Here is a 16,798-nt window from a genome sequence, read left to right on the forward strand (position 1 = left end):
CATCAGTGTCTCATAATGATATGGGATGTAAGAAATTAGGAATGTATAAGTGAGAAAACCATGTTTCTTTTCTAAGAGTAGCAGTTCTTTTTTTTCTTATTTACCATGAGAAATCTCTGTGCATGGTCTCATGGCACATTGAAGCTGCTGAAATCTCTAGTTTCTGATCAATCTCCCAAGCCAATTTGTGTCTTAAGATACCAATTTACATTTAGTGTTGCATTTTACATATTAATTTCTTGGTTGCTTTTAATCGAAACGTTTACAAATTATGAAGTCACCCCACCCTGTAATCACAACCACCACCAACAGTTCAGTTTAATCTTTAAATGCCTTATGTATGGATATCTTTATTTTACTAGATGCACTAATACAATAATGTTACCTGTTTTGAAAATCTGAACTCTTCCTTACCCGTGTCAGATCTGTTCTTCACCTGGCTGAATGGCTGCTGTAGCATATGTGATTAGCCGTAAAGGGAAAGTGAGGCAACCAATCACATTATTCCAAAGGAAGTATATAAAATATACTTTCTTTGGAATAAATACTCCAGGGCCCCTTGAAATATGCCAAAAAAGTTGCTCATAAATTATCTACATGGAACAGTAGTTAGCATTTCCAGGGAGAAGAGTTCCAACAGAGAAGAGACCTCAAAGTCAAGATTTGATCCAGCTGCCACAAGCAAGCATCATCCAGATGAGTTTTAGCTCTGGCTGCTAGACTAACAAGCATAACAGAAAGATTAATGAAGAAACTCTTCATTATAAACCTGGTTCTGTTGGAGTAGATGTTGCCACAAATAATGTATTTAAATATTAATTTTATAAATTGTTTATAAATTTTTTATAAATTGATCTTAACTTTTTAATCTGTATTAATTTATTACGGGCATTGCTGTTTAATTACTTTTTAATTTTTGTATCTTGTTTTTTATTATGTATTGCCCTGTTCACCGCCCTGAGTCCTTCGGGAGAAGGGCGGTATACAAATTAAATTAATAATAAATAATAAATAATAATAATAAGTGCTTCTTGATATTCTGGAGGAAAGTACCCATTTTCTGGGAAAAGTGGTGATAGTAAAGCTACTTTGGGGCTCTTTATTTTTCTATAAAACATTAGATTATTCTAATGCAGTGAAATTCTGATGATGTTATAGAGTTGATCAAATTTGCTCATTCTTAAAATTAAAGAACTGAAACTGTAACTGTATTTGTAGGGGAGTTTTTTTATGGTTTACTGATCTAGCATCATCCCCAAAACAAAGCAATTTTTGTTCCTAAAATGTACACCTTTAGTATTAACAAGAAGTGAAACACAGAGTTCCACACAGTCAGAATCTACCTGATTTATTTCACTGCCAGCTGCAATTCATGTATGTGGCTGAGGAAAGATTTCAAAATGGTATAATGTATTTTCAAGAATAATGTAACTGCCTTAAATGACTCATCGGCCCAAGTAAATGGTCTTAATATCTAAATATATGGCTTTTCCACAAGTAGTTTTAAGTAGTTTCTACAATAACTATTTCTAAATTAGAATTTAAAACCAACTGAGACATATGATTTTATCTTAATGTAATAATAAAACCCACCTGATACTCAATTATGAAAATTTAGTTCCAAGTTGAAAACAATTCTGAAGCTACTGAAATTTCAGCAAGAGCTCACTGCACTATTGAGAGTTCATATAAATGATTTAAATTTAGATACTTTCATTGGTGCAGTGGAGTCACACTTGTAGACTGTAAGGGTTGAGATGGAAAATTCAAGCACACTGTTTAGACCAGATAGAACTACTGTAAAGATGGGCAAGAGCCTGGGAAAAGAATAGCCAGTAACAGTTTCAGTTTCAGTTTTATTTAATTTATATACCGCCCTTCTCCTTGGTGGGGACTCAGGGCGGTTCACAGGGCATATATAAAAAAGACAATACAAAAATTAAAAAAAAGATTAAACCCATGCCCAGTTAAAAACAGTGAACAAATCTAAAACAACTATTAAAACCCATCCCCGTCAGGCCAGACCAGCTATTTCAAATAGGTGGGTCTTCAGGTCACGACGGAAAGTTCGGAGGTCTGGTGCCATCCGGAGCTCCACCGGCAGTTGGTTCCATAATGCCGGAGCGCCCACAGAGAAGGCCCTCCCCCTGGGGGCCACCAGTCAGCATTCCCTGACTGGCGGCACCCTGAGGAGGCCCTCTCTGTGGGAACGCACAGGGCGGAGGGGAGTTGACGCCGGCAGCAGGTGGTCCCCGAGGTATCCCGGACCCATGCCATGTAAGGACTTAAAGATTGTTACCAAAACCTTGAACCTCACCCGTAACAGTAATGGGTTATTGCTGAATCTGACCTAAAGTTTGAAACAGTTCTTGATATTCCTTATTAAACTTATCTAGCGTGACCAACAGTTAGAAATTATGGAAGTGTAAATCTTCTATTTTCTGAGGAGCTCTAGATTTCTAATATGTTTTAGACAGCACTGCCAAATTTTTAATTATAGTTTATTACACTAAGCCAAAACTTTCAATATATTCAGTGCTATTGGTATTACGTGACAAAAAAATAAAGTCATTTGCCTTTTAAAGGAAGGTTACAGTTCAACATTGGTCATAATCATTAATAGTTGATACAATTGTATTAATTTTTCTAATATTTCACCTGAATTATGACTACTACTGCAGTGTATGTCCCTCTGAGTGAATTTTGGCTCCTGACAACTGACTAGAAAGGTTCCTGTAGTCTTCAGGGCAAGATTTTCAGAATTCGTTTGACATTGCCTGCTTCCTAGGGTTGAGAGTGAATGACTGGCCCAAGATCACCCAGCTGACTTCATGCCTAAAATGGAACTAGAATTCATGTCTCCTGATGCCTCAAGCCTTACACCAAACTGGCTCTCCATTATAATGGAGAGCGGTTTAACAAAAGTTAAACTCTGTGATTAACTTTTGTTCATAAAGATACTTTTTTGACATTTTTTTTGATCATATAACAGAATAGTTGGGTTACATTTCTCTCAGAAATATTTCTGTGTTTCTACCAACATAGCACTGTAGTGGTGTACCTGTGCTCCTTGGGTATCTATAGAAGCATATATGTTAATGCAGTTCAGTATTAATACTTGTTATTTTAATGAGTGCTAAACCAATATAGCTAGGAATACATTTGCTGATACTTCTTCTGATGCTTCTTTGAAAAAAAAAGATTCCTCACAATGACTTTCTGAAATTTGGATTAGTGTGCAAAATGTATTACTAAGACTTAACCAAGAAGATTTTGAAAACAGTGGTTCAATATGGAACATCCCGTTCGTGTTAAGTTATGGCTTTCTGCAGTTGTTGCTATAAAGAACAAATATTGAGCAAAAATAAATACAGAACAAAATACAAGAGTCCTGACTTGAAGATAAAATTCAGATTTCAGGAATTATGCAAAAGTAAACTCTTCCCATTAAAATGTTTTATATTTTCAGTGTATATCCAATGAAACTGATTTATTTTATAATGTTTTAAGGTTCTATTACTGTTTTATTTTTTTATATAGATTAAAATGTACATATTAAAAATGTCACTTACATTTTTGTCCAATCTAGTCCCCCAAAAAATAATTCATGGAGGATATTGTGCAAATTCATTTATTTTTAGGCGGTCATGAAATCAGGGCCTTTGAGATGCTGTGTTCTATATAGTGCTGCTCAGAAATGTAGTAGTGGCCAAAATTGTGGAAACCAAAATTGTGGAAACCAAAATTGGGAAAAGTATATTTTCGAGGTTTGATGGCTAATACCACCACTTTTTTTGGAGTAGTACGATAAAATTATATATCAATGGAAAGAAAATTTAATCAAGAATGTAATGCAACATAGTTTGTTCAATTATCTGTACTGTATTCTATGAAAAGGTATAGCCAAATAACCAGAAAAAGGAAACACAGGTTTCTTAGGTTGATATCAGGTAGCTTTCCTTCATCTGATTGTAGCCAATGAGCATGAATGTTTAGAGAGCCAATCAGATGTCATCTTGTTTTGGCAATGAGCCAATCAGATCACAGTAGGATTCAGTTATTGATGTCATGTATTGAAGCTGAGAGGAGAACGTTTGTCAGTGTTATGTGATCGCTGTCAAGTTGGTTGGGGTTTTTTTGTGTTCTTTCATTTAGTGAGCTTGTATAACATAATAAAATTAAAGTAATGGTGCAGAGAGTTGACTGGTTGCCCAGAAAGTGATGTAAAATAGTATTATTAAGTGAACAAGGCTACAGTTATAAAGTAATTAGAAGAAAAATTGGTGGAAACTTAACCAAATGTGGCATTTCTCCTGTACACTTTTCCCAAAAGGTTTCCACAATTTTGGCTACTACTGTAAATGTCTATATTCCACAAGCAGCTGAAAATGGGAAAAGGTGTAGCTGTTACAGATAGGTTCTGCAGATCGGTTCTCGTATATGCTTGCAGGTAGGTTCTGTGGTTGTGCGCTTGTATACCTTTTCTTGAAATCTTTTCAGAAGCAAATCAAAAGTATTGCGTAGTTTATTAAAAAAAATTACATACCAACATATTAAATACTTACAGATGATGCCATACAGTATGTGTATGTGTGTGTATGTATGTGTGTGTGTGTGTATATATATATATATGTGTGTGTGTCAAATGTTAACTATTTAGATTACCTTGCTAGGCCCCAAACATGGGGCAAATCTTTATTTCCTGTTTTCAGCCTATCTTGAAGGCCATCAAACAGGCTGTAGTCACACCGGACAGTTCATATATTTGTGTAAATTACTAACAAAGAATTAAGGGAGACTGAAATGTATTTCTAACTACGGTAATGAGTTAGAAATGCATTTCAGTCTCCCTTAATTCTTTGTTAGTAATTTACACAAATATATATATATATATATATATATGGGACAAATCTTTATTTCCTGTTTCGGCCTAACCGAAGGCCATCGACAGGCAGTAGTCACAACAGTGACAGCTCATATTTGTGTAAATTTTAATTTGTTAGCAATCTAAAATTTACACACACACACACACACACACACACACAACACACACATATATGCTGAGCAGTAATTAAAAAAAACTTGAGCTCTTTATTCCCTATCATATGGTAAGTTCTATACAGGGCAGAATAATAAAAATATGAAACATATTATTGTAGAAGATTTCAAAATACCTTTTCGACGGACAATGAATTCGAATTTAGCTGGCACCAGGGTGTCTAAGCTGATATTAAGAGCATCTAGACCAGCCTCTTTTAGCCGGGGTAACAGTCTGGCTAAATTGATCCCATTGGTTGTGACAGAGATGGTTTTCAACCCTTCTAATTTGCGTAGCTGAGCTGAGAAAATACAGTGGTGACAAAAGATTAGCAACTATATTAAACTGAACAACAGGAAGATAAAAAAAACAGCATGATGACAATGTTATTATATATAATAATATAGGATTTTGAGTATCACACCTGGGGTTTCCTAAATTTGTTTATGGAAATCTATATCTATTTCTCTAAATTTGGTGATCTGCAAATTTTTAGTTAAAAAATTCCTTACTTGGCACCATCACTCATAATCAAGATAAAAATATCAATATACTGTACATATTCACATATAAATCCATCTGAGGATAAGCCAACCCTCAATTTTTTTTTACCAAAACACCATGAAAAATATAGCACCTAAAGCTATCGGACCCAGACCAAGAAGAACATAGAACCATCCAGCCACAGTTTATTTATTTATTTATTTATTTACACTAGACAGACAGAATCTTGTCTGTTTACAGCTATACCACTCTACTGAGTAGTTACAGAAATATCATGGGAAATTCCAGGGAATGGCTATCTTAAATCTCGTCTTCCTTCCATCCAGTTCCTGGCTGTGTTATCTCTTGTGTTTGGAATGTGCTTCCTCCTTTCCAGGAAATTACCTTTTCACTGTTGTCCATCACATGACTTGCATTCTTAATGGTGTTTTGGTTAAAAATGAGAGGGTCTGCCTATCTGCAAGTATATACCAGAACTCCTTATGGTACATAATAGCTGTGAGGGCGCATTGGTTAGAATGCGACATGCAGGCTAATGTGCCCACAGCCAGGAGTTCGATTCTGACCAGCTCAAGCTTGACTCAGCTTTCCATCTTTCTGAGGTTGGTAAAATGAGTATCAAGATTGTTGGGGGCAAAATGCTGGCATAGTAAAACACTCAGAGAGTGCTAATAAAGTACTATGGAGTGGCATATAAGTCTAAGTGCTACTGCTATTGATGGATAAGCCCATCCATGGATAATCAGAATCTGATTTTTTTTAGGTGCACTTTGTCACCTAGAAGTCTTGCATTATCCACAGGTATATTTGTGGATCACAAGATATTGGCTCTCTAGTATTTTTGTACAGCAGAGCAAACTTACAGATCTGCTTGAATTCTCAAAGTACAGGCCAGCATTGTGACATACAGTATCTATAACAAGTGTACCTATGATGGCCACCACATCAGGCCGGATAAGAGGCTCTCCTCCGGTCAAACGGATCTTGTCCACACCTTCCTTCACAAAGAGTTTGGCAAGAGAGATGATTTCCTGGGTGCTCAACAATTCGGATTTGGGAGTTAGCGGAACTCCTTCCTCTGGCATACAATACTGACCTGAAACATGCAGTCAAGAGTGTTAAGACATGCTTGTTTCCTAATATAAGAAGCAAACTATTTCCGCATAAGGTTACAATATTTTGCTTTCTCTTTTTCTCCCATGATCTGCAAAAAACCCCACAGAGTGAATGAATGAAAAAAAAAACCCTACACATCACAATATCCTATAGATAGCCACCTTATATGCTAGCTCCTGGGGATCTTGAGATGTGAAGACTTCAGCTGTATGGGAATTCTACAGGAAGCACGGCCACGGCTGAGAATTCTGGCACCTTAAATTTAGCACTTTTGTAGGGTTCCCAGGTAGAACACTGCAGTAATTTTTGTGAATTAGAAATTCACTTCATTACATACATCTGACAAATTAGACTACAGTTCCAAGAAGTTTATGTCATTAAAAATACCCTTTTAAGGTCTTCTTCTTGTTATCTATATATTTTTCTGTGTTCCATAACCAAAACAGATGAACAGGAGACAATTCCAGAAAGTGCCAGCACTTATTCAAATCCAACTTGCTGTATTTTGCTTTAGTAATGAAAGTGATAAGGGTTTACCATTTCAGGTTTCCAACTGCTCCAAGGGAAAGAAGATATGTTATCCAAACAAGTTGGACTAGAATATGTTTTAACACATCTGCTCTTTTGTTTCATCCAACAGTTTTGCTTCTAGTTTCACAATCTAATTAAATCTGCAGGAAAAGAATGTTCTATAAGTTGTTGGCCCAAACAGCTTCCATCAGCACGAGAAACAGCATCAGTGAAACAAATACAGTTTTGGGACTGCAGTGTGTGGCATTCTGCAAATAAGTCATTAAACATAGGTCCACTAGTGAAAAGGGACGCGGTGGCTCAGTGGGTTAGGACGCTGAGCTTGTCGATCAGAAGGTCGACAGTTTGGCGGGTCGAATCCCGAGTGCCGCGTAACAGAGTGAGCGCCTGTTACTCGTCCCAGCTTCTGCCAACCTAGCAGTTCGAACGCATGTAAAAATGCAAGTAGAAAAATAGGGACCACTACGGTGGGAAGGTAACAGCATTCCGTGCGCCTTTGGTGTCTAGTCATGCCGGCCACATGACCACGGAGACGTCCTCGGACAAGCGCTGGCTCTTCGGCTTTGAAACGGAGATGAGCACCGGCCCCTAGAGTTGGAAACGACTAGCACGCATGTGCGGGGGAACCTTTACCTTTACCTTTACCACTAGTGAAATGTTATGAGAACAAAACTTTGCATTTTATAACTTGGCTTATATTCAGAATAGAAAGACTTACATCTGAGGTTGCATTTCTCAGTTAGGGAGATTCTCAAGTAGTTATGCTGGCGTCCAAAGCTATCAGTCAGGAAATCAGAAAAAGGGGCAGCATCAGATAAGAACCGTGTTCTTCTTGGGACTGCAATTGCCTGTGTTATAAATAAATAAATTTTACTCTTTTTTGAGAGTTCATGGAACATGTGTTGATTCTGTCGAAAGTAGGAATGGGAGGAAGTAGTGAATAAAATTAAGCAAAGGCAAAGAACTCAGCCCAGAGTACCCAATATTTGCATGCTTCTTTGCATTTTAAAAGCATGGCATTCTTACATGATAATAGAGTGTCAGTACCAACATAAGAACTGATAGAGTGAAGGTGGTCATGAATATAATCAATATATCTTTATTATCTAGGACGGTATTGAAATCTTTAGGAGATGTATCTGGTAAAAATGCCAGAGAGGATCTTGTTGCCAGTTGCTCCAATCAGACTACTGTAGATCACTCTCTGCTCTCAGACATTTTTTTTTTCAGGAAGAACTTTGCCTGCTGGAGTTATGGGATATTTCATATCTTAATTACATTTAGGAGTAAAGTTAATGGATAACACAATAATGGATTTTGTTCCCTTCTTTTCATGGTTATTTATTATCAAGATCACGTGAAGTGCTAATACCACTTTATAACACCTTATTAAGACCTCACTTAGACTACTGCATCCAGTTTTGGTTGGCACGTTACAAAACAGATGTTGAGATTCTAGAAAAAGTGCAGAGAAGATCAACAAAAATGATTAGGGGCCTAAAAACTAAAACATACGAAGAACAGTTGCAGGAATTGTGTAGGGAAAAGAAGGACTCCGGGTGACATTATAGCATTGTTCTAATATTTAAAGGGCTGTCACAAAGAAAAGAACAATAATCTATTCCAGGGGTGTCAAACTCAATTTCATTGAGGGCCGCATCAGCACTGCGGTTGCCCTCAGGGGGCCGGGTGGGTATGGCCAGGGTGGGCATGGCCTACTGGGTGGGCATGGCTAGAGTGCGTATGGCCTACTGGGTGGGCATGGCGAGCTCTACATCGTTCGCATCAAGGGTGCCTATGGGGGCCTGGGCAGGAGTGGGACAGATCTGAGGGTCTCTGGCAGGAGGAGGGTCTCTGGGCCAGGGCCAAGGCAGTGGGGGCCGTTCCCTCACTGTTTCCAGGATGGTTTTGCGGGCCACATGAAACCACTTTGCGGGCCGGATCCGGCCCCCGGGCCTTGTGTTTGACATGTCTGATCTATTCAATCAAAACATCAATCAAAGCACCTGAAGGCAGGACAAGAAGTAATGGATTGAAACTAGTCATGGAGAGAACCAACCTAGAAGGAGAAATTTCCTGACAGTGAGAACAATTTATCAGTGGAATGGCTTGCCTCCAGAAGTTGTGGGTGCTCCCAACACTGGAGGTTGTTAAGAAGAGACTGGACAGCCATTTGTCTACAATAGTATAGGATTTCCTGCTTGAGCAGGGGGTTGGACTAGAAGACCTCCAATGTCCCTCCCAACTCGGTTATTCTGTTATTTGACAAATAAGTCTAGATAATTTTTGCTACTTTTCTGGACAATGAATGCTCACTGTTATCAATAAAGTAGAGCTTTCTCCTGTGCAAATTAAGCTTTTGGATTTGAAAAAAAAATCCTATTTGCAATTAAGCAGACATTCTGTTTCAATAGATACCCTTCTCTATTTACTATATATGTAAAAGAAATGTGCTTACTGGGAAGCCTCTTGGGTTCCCAGAAACCTTTAATTAGGTTTTCCTAAAGCTCCATTTCACTGTCCTGCCAAGTTATAGCATCTCAGCAACAAATAAAGATCACTATTATGATGTTATACAAACATGAAAAAATTGTTGAGACAGCAATTCTAACATTATTTCCAAAAGAATGCTGATTTTTTTGCTTATCATGTATCGAGGGTCAAAACAACGTGCGCAGAAAGGAAATGCTAATATTGAAATGTTCATACTGAAAGCTCATCTCAGAAGCATATTGTTCTTGCCCCGCTAAACAGTACTTTCAGAGCACAGAAGAGAAAGTCAAATATTTGATTTGTTGGCAGCTATTATTGCAGCATTTTTCAAAAACAAATGTAAAAAGCCTGAGATAACCTTTACATAATCTCCTGCTGGACTATTGTCTGTTCTAGACCACTGAGTAACTTCATCTTTTTATCAACACTAAATGCAGATAAATACCACAGAGAAAAATAATCAAAGAAATTGTGTTGTGTGTGGGGGGGAAATAAAGCAATTGTTTTGCCCTAAGGTAAAGGGACTAAATATACCTATAATATACAACTATTTGTTCATCCAAAGTATGAATGTGTATCTATTTATCTATCCTGCCTTTATAATTTTTATAAATAACTCAAGGTGATGAACATATCCAACACATCTTCCTCTTAGTTTCCTCACAACAACAACCCTGTGTAAGTTAGGTTGAAAGAGTGTGATTTGCCCAAGATCACCTAGCTGGCTTCATGGCTAAGGAGGGATTACAACTCACTATCTCCCAGTTTCAAGCCTAGTGCCTTAACCATTAGACCAAACTGGCTAATGTATGGAGGAAGAGAGAAAGTTAGGCTATCTAACAGGGATAAGGAACCTTGGCTAAGGAACCTTCAAACTCGGCCCTTTTATGACTTGTGGACTTCAACTCCCAGAATTCCCGAGTCAGCATGGCTGGTTCAGGAATTCTGGGTATTGAAGTACACAAGTCATAAAAGAGCCAAGGTTGCCTACCCCTGAACCATACCAAACAGAATCAGACACCACTGGAATTCCTTGTTCAGGTGGAGCTGGGATCTTTAGAATGGCCTTCTACCCTGATCCGTTCTGCTCCAATCAATATGAGATTTTGTATGAGAATCACTCCTCTGCCCTACTCCCCCCAACCAAACCCCAAACCTTAGAAATAATTTCCGTCCAGATATTTACTCCTCACAAATACAGTTTTAAAGTTAATTCACTGGAGTTTATAATTCAGGAAGACTTACAATAACTTCATTATTATACAGATGAGTATTACAGTTATGTTGTTGCACCTCTTGAAGATATTCTAGTCTCAGAAATCTATGTTAGGCATAGATATATGGTGTTAGAATAACATTTAGATGCCTGCACTCTAAAAGCTGAGTAGGATAGAACCAGGAGAAAAAACTGAATTTAAATTCAGCTGAAGTACAGCTAATTTGATCACCCTTGTTTAATAATTGTTCTAGTCTGCTATATTAAAAAGCAACTTCGGAAAAATTCTGATGGTTGCTTAAGGCAAATCACTACAAAACCAATAATGGCCAACCAGAATCCTCAGAGAGGCATAGACAGGAAATTAAAGCATTTGCCACTCTCTGATCCTTGTTTGCACCTTTAATCCATAGATCATGCTAGCTGCAGTTTCTAGAATTGGTATTCTAATACATCCAGAGCACAATTTTCCCCCAAATTGGTTTAGATATGTAGTTTTCCAATCCAGCTGCTTGCTCCAAATACACAATTACATCTGTGAAACTCTGAGAATAATTTTACAATTATAGGGGAAGTCTATTCTTCAAAGAAAAATATGTTTCAAGGAATGAACTTGTCAGGCTTCATTATATTGTATAGTGCCTTATTGACACAGTATTGGTTTCACAAAGGATGAGAGAATGACCTGATATCGAATGCAATTTTTGTTGCATGCAGGTCTGCTCCACTGGGAACATAACTCCTATTTAATACAAGCTACCCGGAGAGCTAATGAAGAGTTTAAAGTTTCCCTTATCTCTTTGCTGCCATTTTTAATGCTTTTTTTGCATTTTTGGAACCCACATATAGCCCTCATTCACACAATCCTCTAACTCAGAAATAAGCAAACCATATTATGGTTAGGCACATTGTGAGAAATTATAATTAGTTCAATTTGTAAAATATATCCATATATATATATATATATATATATATATATATATATATATATATATATATATATATATATATATATATATATATATATATATTTGATTTGATTTTCACATATAATGCATAAATTCTTTTCTGAATAAGTTGTAACCTTCCATCACTGCATTTCATGAGAAACATTTCATCAAACCTCCTTTATGCTTATGAAATTGATCAATATTCCTATACGAGAAATTCAAGAACATCTGATTTCCCACATTTTGCACATTATAAAAAATAAGTCTGTATCAGTCTATGAGTTTTAAAGGCTTTCCATCCTTCTGTAAAATGGTAAAAAGAGGAGCCAGATTGTTGGAGGCAATATGCTGACTTTGTAAACTGCTTAGAGAGGGCTGTAAAGCACTGTGAAGCAGTATATAAGTCTAAGTGCTATTGCTATTGCTATTAACTTTTATCTCCTTTAAGCATGTTTGCACATACTTAACTTATACTAGCACATTAAAGTATGTTAACACTGAGTCTTTAGCAACTATCTGCAGTTAAAACATGATGATGATGGTGTTAGCTATTCAGTCATGTCTGACTCTTGGCGATTCTATGGGCCAGGTCTCTCCACATAAAATAACTTTACAACCAAACCTTACATTTACAACCTTTGCAAATCTGTAAAGCAAAAGAAAGCCGAAAATTATAAGCACAGTCACACTTTCACTTAGTGACTGCTTTGCTTAACAACTGAGTTGCTGATCTCAAATATGGTCACTTAATGAGGACTACTTGTATAATTTTTCATTTAGTAAGAAATGAAGTGCTAATGCCCATTTAGGGCATGTGGAAAGCAGGCCCTCCATCTGCCCCGCCCCCCAAAAGACTCAGCTGTTTTGGCTTGTTCATTTTGTCTCAATGAAATAGTGGGCATTTAAACTGAAACCTGGCACTAGTTACACAGCCTCAGCTCTCTAAACTGCAACGGGGAAACTTCATTATAGTATTGGGTGGAGCTGAAGCCGAAAGTAACATAGTCCACATGTGGGACTAAGGTTACAATAAGTGAGAAAGCCACACATGTTGAAATACGTAGCTAAAGAATTTTAAACTATTATGTCTTTATTTTACCTTACAAGTGAGTTTTATTTTATTTGGATATGGGAGCTGAAATCCAAACTTCCAATTTGTTGAAAGGAAATTTATACACAGTTCTACCCTGAATGATTCAGCAAAAGATTTTGGGAGGATTATAGGTAATTATGCAACAGCATCCTTGTAAAATTACATCAGAGAGATGCCATCTTACCTTCAGACCAAAATACGAGAAGTTGATACATCAACTTAATACCCGCTTGAAAAGACACAAATAGTCCAGTTCATTCTAGCACATTAATCACATCAACCCAAAACCTTATCTGTGATTACAATCAAAGAAGATCAAGAAAAAAAAGAATGAAGTTATTAAACCTGAAAAATCATTTTAACATAATTTCAAATAGTTAAATATGTTATTCTGAGTAGCCTTTTTCAAGTTGCTTTACCCTTGAGAAGTATTTGGTTTCACTTCTTATCTAACTTCAGCTAGTTGACAATTATATGAGAATTGCAAAGGGAATTAGTTTCAAACCCAAGAATGATAAAATTGTATTAGCAAAGGGTAGTTTTTCATTTCTGTTGTTTTCTAAATGTCAGCATATTCAGAGTGGCAGCTCTCACCTCAAGAAATGTTCCATACAGAACTTTTGGATTAAGTGCTGAGTAAGGATTTCATGTAAGCACTTGCTTCTGCTAATTTTCAAATTCTTCTGTTCCATGCTACTGTTTTGTTAATTCACAGGGACTTTAATTCCAAATTCATTCTGAGTGCCAATACCTGTCTTATAATAATAATAAACCTTTATTGTCAAAGTACAACATGTGTACATTGAGATTAGCTGAGCCTCCCCCCCTGCTCTCCCCCCAACACACAGTGACAACAAACCCTCCATCCTACCACACGATGTGAACCAACTACACCACACACCGGCCTCCCAAAGAGTAAGAAGAAAGCACTCCTATGCACATGGTTTTTTTCCCATCAGAAAGTACTCTACCCTCACCTCCACTCCTATTTACAGTAATGTTTCTTAGGTAAAAAAGCATGGTAAATTCTGGGAGACAGGATATAGGGCCGTGGTGGCGAACTATGGCACGGGTGCCACAGGTGGCACTCAGAGCCCTCTCTGTGTGCACGCGAGACATCGCCCCAGTCCTAGGCCTTCAGCTGAGTTTTATAAAACTTTTGCTTTAGGCCTCCGCCACCATCTACAAAAAAAAAAAGGTTCAATCAATCGATCAATTTCAACTTCTCACAGGAAAAAAAAAGTTCTCACAAAGTTGGAATTGATTGCTTGAACTTTTTAGTCCCACCCAGTCTGCCATTACCACTGCAGCCATGCCCACCCAATGGGCCATGCCCACAAAATGGGCCACACCCACCCAGCACCCAATGATACGTAAGTGGGTTTTGGGTTGCAGTTTGGGCACTTGGTCTCTAAAAGGTTTGCCATCACTGGTATAGGGTCTAGTGCAGGGGTAGGCAACCTCGGCTCTTTTATGACTCACGGACTTCAACTCCCAGAATTCCTGAGCCAGCTTGGCTGGCTCAGGAATTCTGGGTGTTGAAGTCCGTGAGTCATAAAAGAGCCGAGGTTGCCTACCCCTGGTCTAGTGCCTTGAGGGACCACCCATCTCCCATAGTATCAGTTCAGGTGATTCAATCCTGAAGTGTTGGTGTGCTCAGAGATCCTTCGATTAAATACTGTCAACTTTTAGGACTCCAGAAGCACACTTCCTCAGTAACATTCCCCTCAAGACTGTGATGGCTCTTACTGGATGTCTCTTACTTTGCCGCTGTTTAGAAGAGCAGTTAAAAACCTGGCTCTTTACCCAGACCAGGGGTCTTCAGACTTGGCCCTTTTGATGACTTGTGGACTTCAACTCCCAGAATTCCTCAGCCAGCGTGCCTGGCTGAGGAATTCTGGGAGTTGAAGTCCACAAGTCATAAAAGGGCCAAGTTTGAAGACCCCTGACCCAGACTTTCAGCAAGAGAAAATTAGATCCCTTGCTTCATCAAGCCTGCCACTGTTACCATTTTATTGATACTGTAATTTGTTCGATTGTTGGGAGCTATCCCAGAGTTGTCGAGAGTCAGGCAGCATGCAAGTTTAATATTATAACAAATTCACACATTATGCCACTGTTTGCTTAAACTTTCCTTTCTCGAATAATGACAGTTCACCCTATGCATGGACTGTAAAGAGTTTACCACTTCTCCTCTCTCTCTTGCTTCTCCTCATGTCTTGAACACAGATATACCCCTCGTTCATACAACCGGGGGAGAAACAAATCCATCCAAGTATGTTGTGGGAATTCCAATTAAACTCCTCCCTACTTGATGCACTTTCGGAATATGCCGCGGGTTGTGTCAAAGCCGCTGTCGCAGGTTTAAGTTATTTGCCCGCTTTAGGGCCCAAGGTATTTCTACGAGGCGCAATTAGCGACTCAAGTAAGACTTCCATCGGACTGCAAGGGCTTAAGAAAGGCAGCGTTGGCCGTTCACCCAGACTATGTGCAAGGCACAAGTCCCTTCTCTTCTCTGCTCGCCCGCCTCACCTGTTCAGAGGGCAATTCCAACGCGTGTTGCCGCTGCTGCTGCTGTCTCACCGGTGTCCCGGACCGACAGCTCCTGCTCAGCTGGACTCGGAAGGCCCCATGCAGGAGCAAACCCCGGCGCCCGCGCTGAGTTACCCTGAAAGCTGATAAGGATGCCATTCCTCTTGCCTAAGCTAAGTCACTTTCCCACAACCTCTCCAACACGGGCCAACGCAGAAGTAGCCGGCTGGAATCACGTGTGCCGAGAAGGAGGGGAACCAGCGACCAATAGCGGTCGAAGAATCCGCTCGGCATGCCGGGATTTGTATTCTGCTCGGGGCCTTCGCGTGAGTCGTTGCATAATTTTCTAGTTGGGTTAGCGGTTGCTCAACCTGTAGGAATTTGCGCGATCATCCTCAGTTTTATCTTTCCAGGACTTCAAAGATAAGGGGAGGCGAACAGCTTGCAGGCGACTTTCTCCGGCAGCAGCTATCCGAAACAAAAGAAGGAAAAGAGAGAGAGAGAAAAAAAGGAGGGGGGAATGGGCGGGTGCATTATTCTTAGTTTTGGAAGAGCATGTTTTGTCAAACCCCCACAATGAACCGTTCTTGAAAATTACAAGGGTTTTCCGGCATTTATATATGGGGACCGATAACAGGGATTAAGTTTGTGGGCATTCTTAATCCCCGATGCCTGTTTTGGGAAAAGAGGGATAGGGTTAGCCAAGCAATCTTGCAACACGTTAAAACTCCAGTCCTTCTGCGGGACTGTCCCTTTTTTTATTCAAGTGGTGTCTAATTTAGTGGCTAATTGCCACTAAAAGGCTTACACTCGTAATTCCTTAGCAGAAAGGGATATATGTTTGTGTATGTGTGTGTGTGTGTGGGGGGGGTAATAACAAACAAACGGGAAGTTTGGGGAGGGGTTGGAATTGAATTGTATTGAACAATTAAAAAGAATTGAAAATGTGTAGGAAAAGAAGAGACAGAAGCAGGATCAGTTTTGGTGGAAGCAGATGTTTAACAGTGATGGGGAATAAGTAAAAATAATGTTTATAAATCAGCTTTTTTTTCTTAAGTGCATATGAATTGCTCTCTTAAATTTAGAGTGATTTCTATTATTCCTTCAGCACTAAAGCAGTATTTTTCTTAAGAACTTATTTAGAATCGACCTCTCTGGAAGCACTGTTATTGCTTCATATTTTGCTATCCATTGTCTGATCCTTCTGGATTTACTTTCATGTTATCAAACCAGAAAAGGGAAACATAAGGGAATTTCCTTTCCTTCCTTGAAAGGAAAGAAACCCCCCCCCACACACACACACACTAAAATCATGATGCTCTTGT

The 16,798-nt window shown here is 38.7% G+C and overlaps 1 protein-coding gene across 2 annotated transcripts in view; it reads right to left on the bottom strand.

Annotated features, from left to right (window-relative positions):
* The window catches only part of MOCS1 (molybdenum cofactor synthesis 1), a 37,495-nt gene extending 21,786 nt beyond the window's left edge, over positions 1 to 15,709 (bottom strand). For both annotated transcript variants that reach the window (XM_083349339.1, XM_083349340.1), the window contains exons 1-4: positions 15,474 to 15,709; positions 7,908 to 8,037; positions 6,471 to 6,638; positions 5,175 to 5,339 (exon numbers count right to left, since the gene is read on the bottom strand). In XM_083349339.1, the coding sequence (XP_083205465.1) occupies positions 5,175 to 5,339; positions 6,471 to 6,638; positions 7,908 to 8,037; positions 15,474 to 15,632 (622 nt within the window). In that variant the 5' untranslated portion in view covers positions 15,633 to 15,709. The remainder of the gene's footprint in view (positions 1 to 5,174; positions 5,340 to 6,470; positions 6,639 to 7,907; positions 8,038 to 15,473) is intronic.
* Positions 15,710 to 16,798: the final 1,089 nt, after the last annotated feature.

Source organism: Vipera ursinii (assembly GCF_947247035.1).
Source record: "Vipera ursinii genome assembly, chromosome: 1".
Classification (NCBI taxonomy): domain Eukaryota; kingdom Metazoa; phylum Chordata; class Lepidosauria; order Squamata; family Viperidae; genus Vipera; species Vipera ursinii.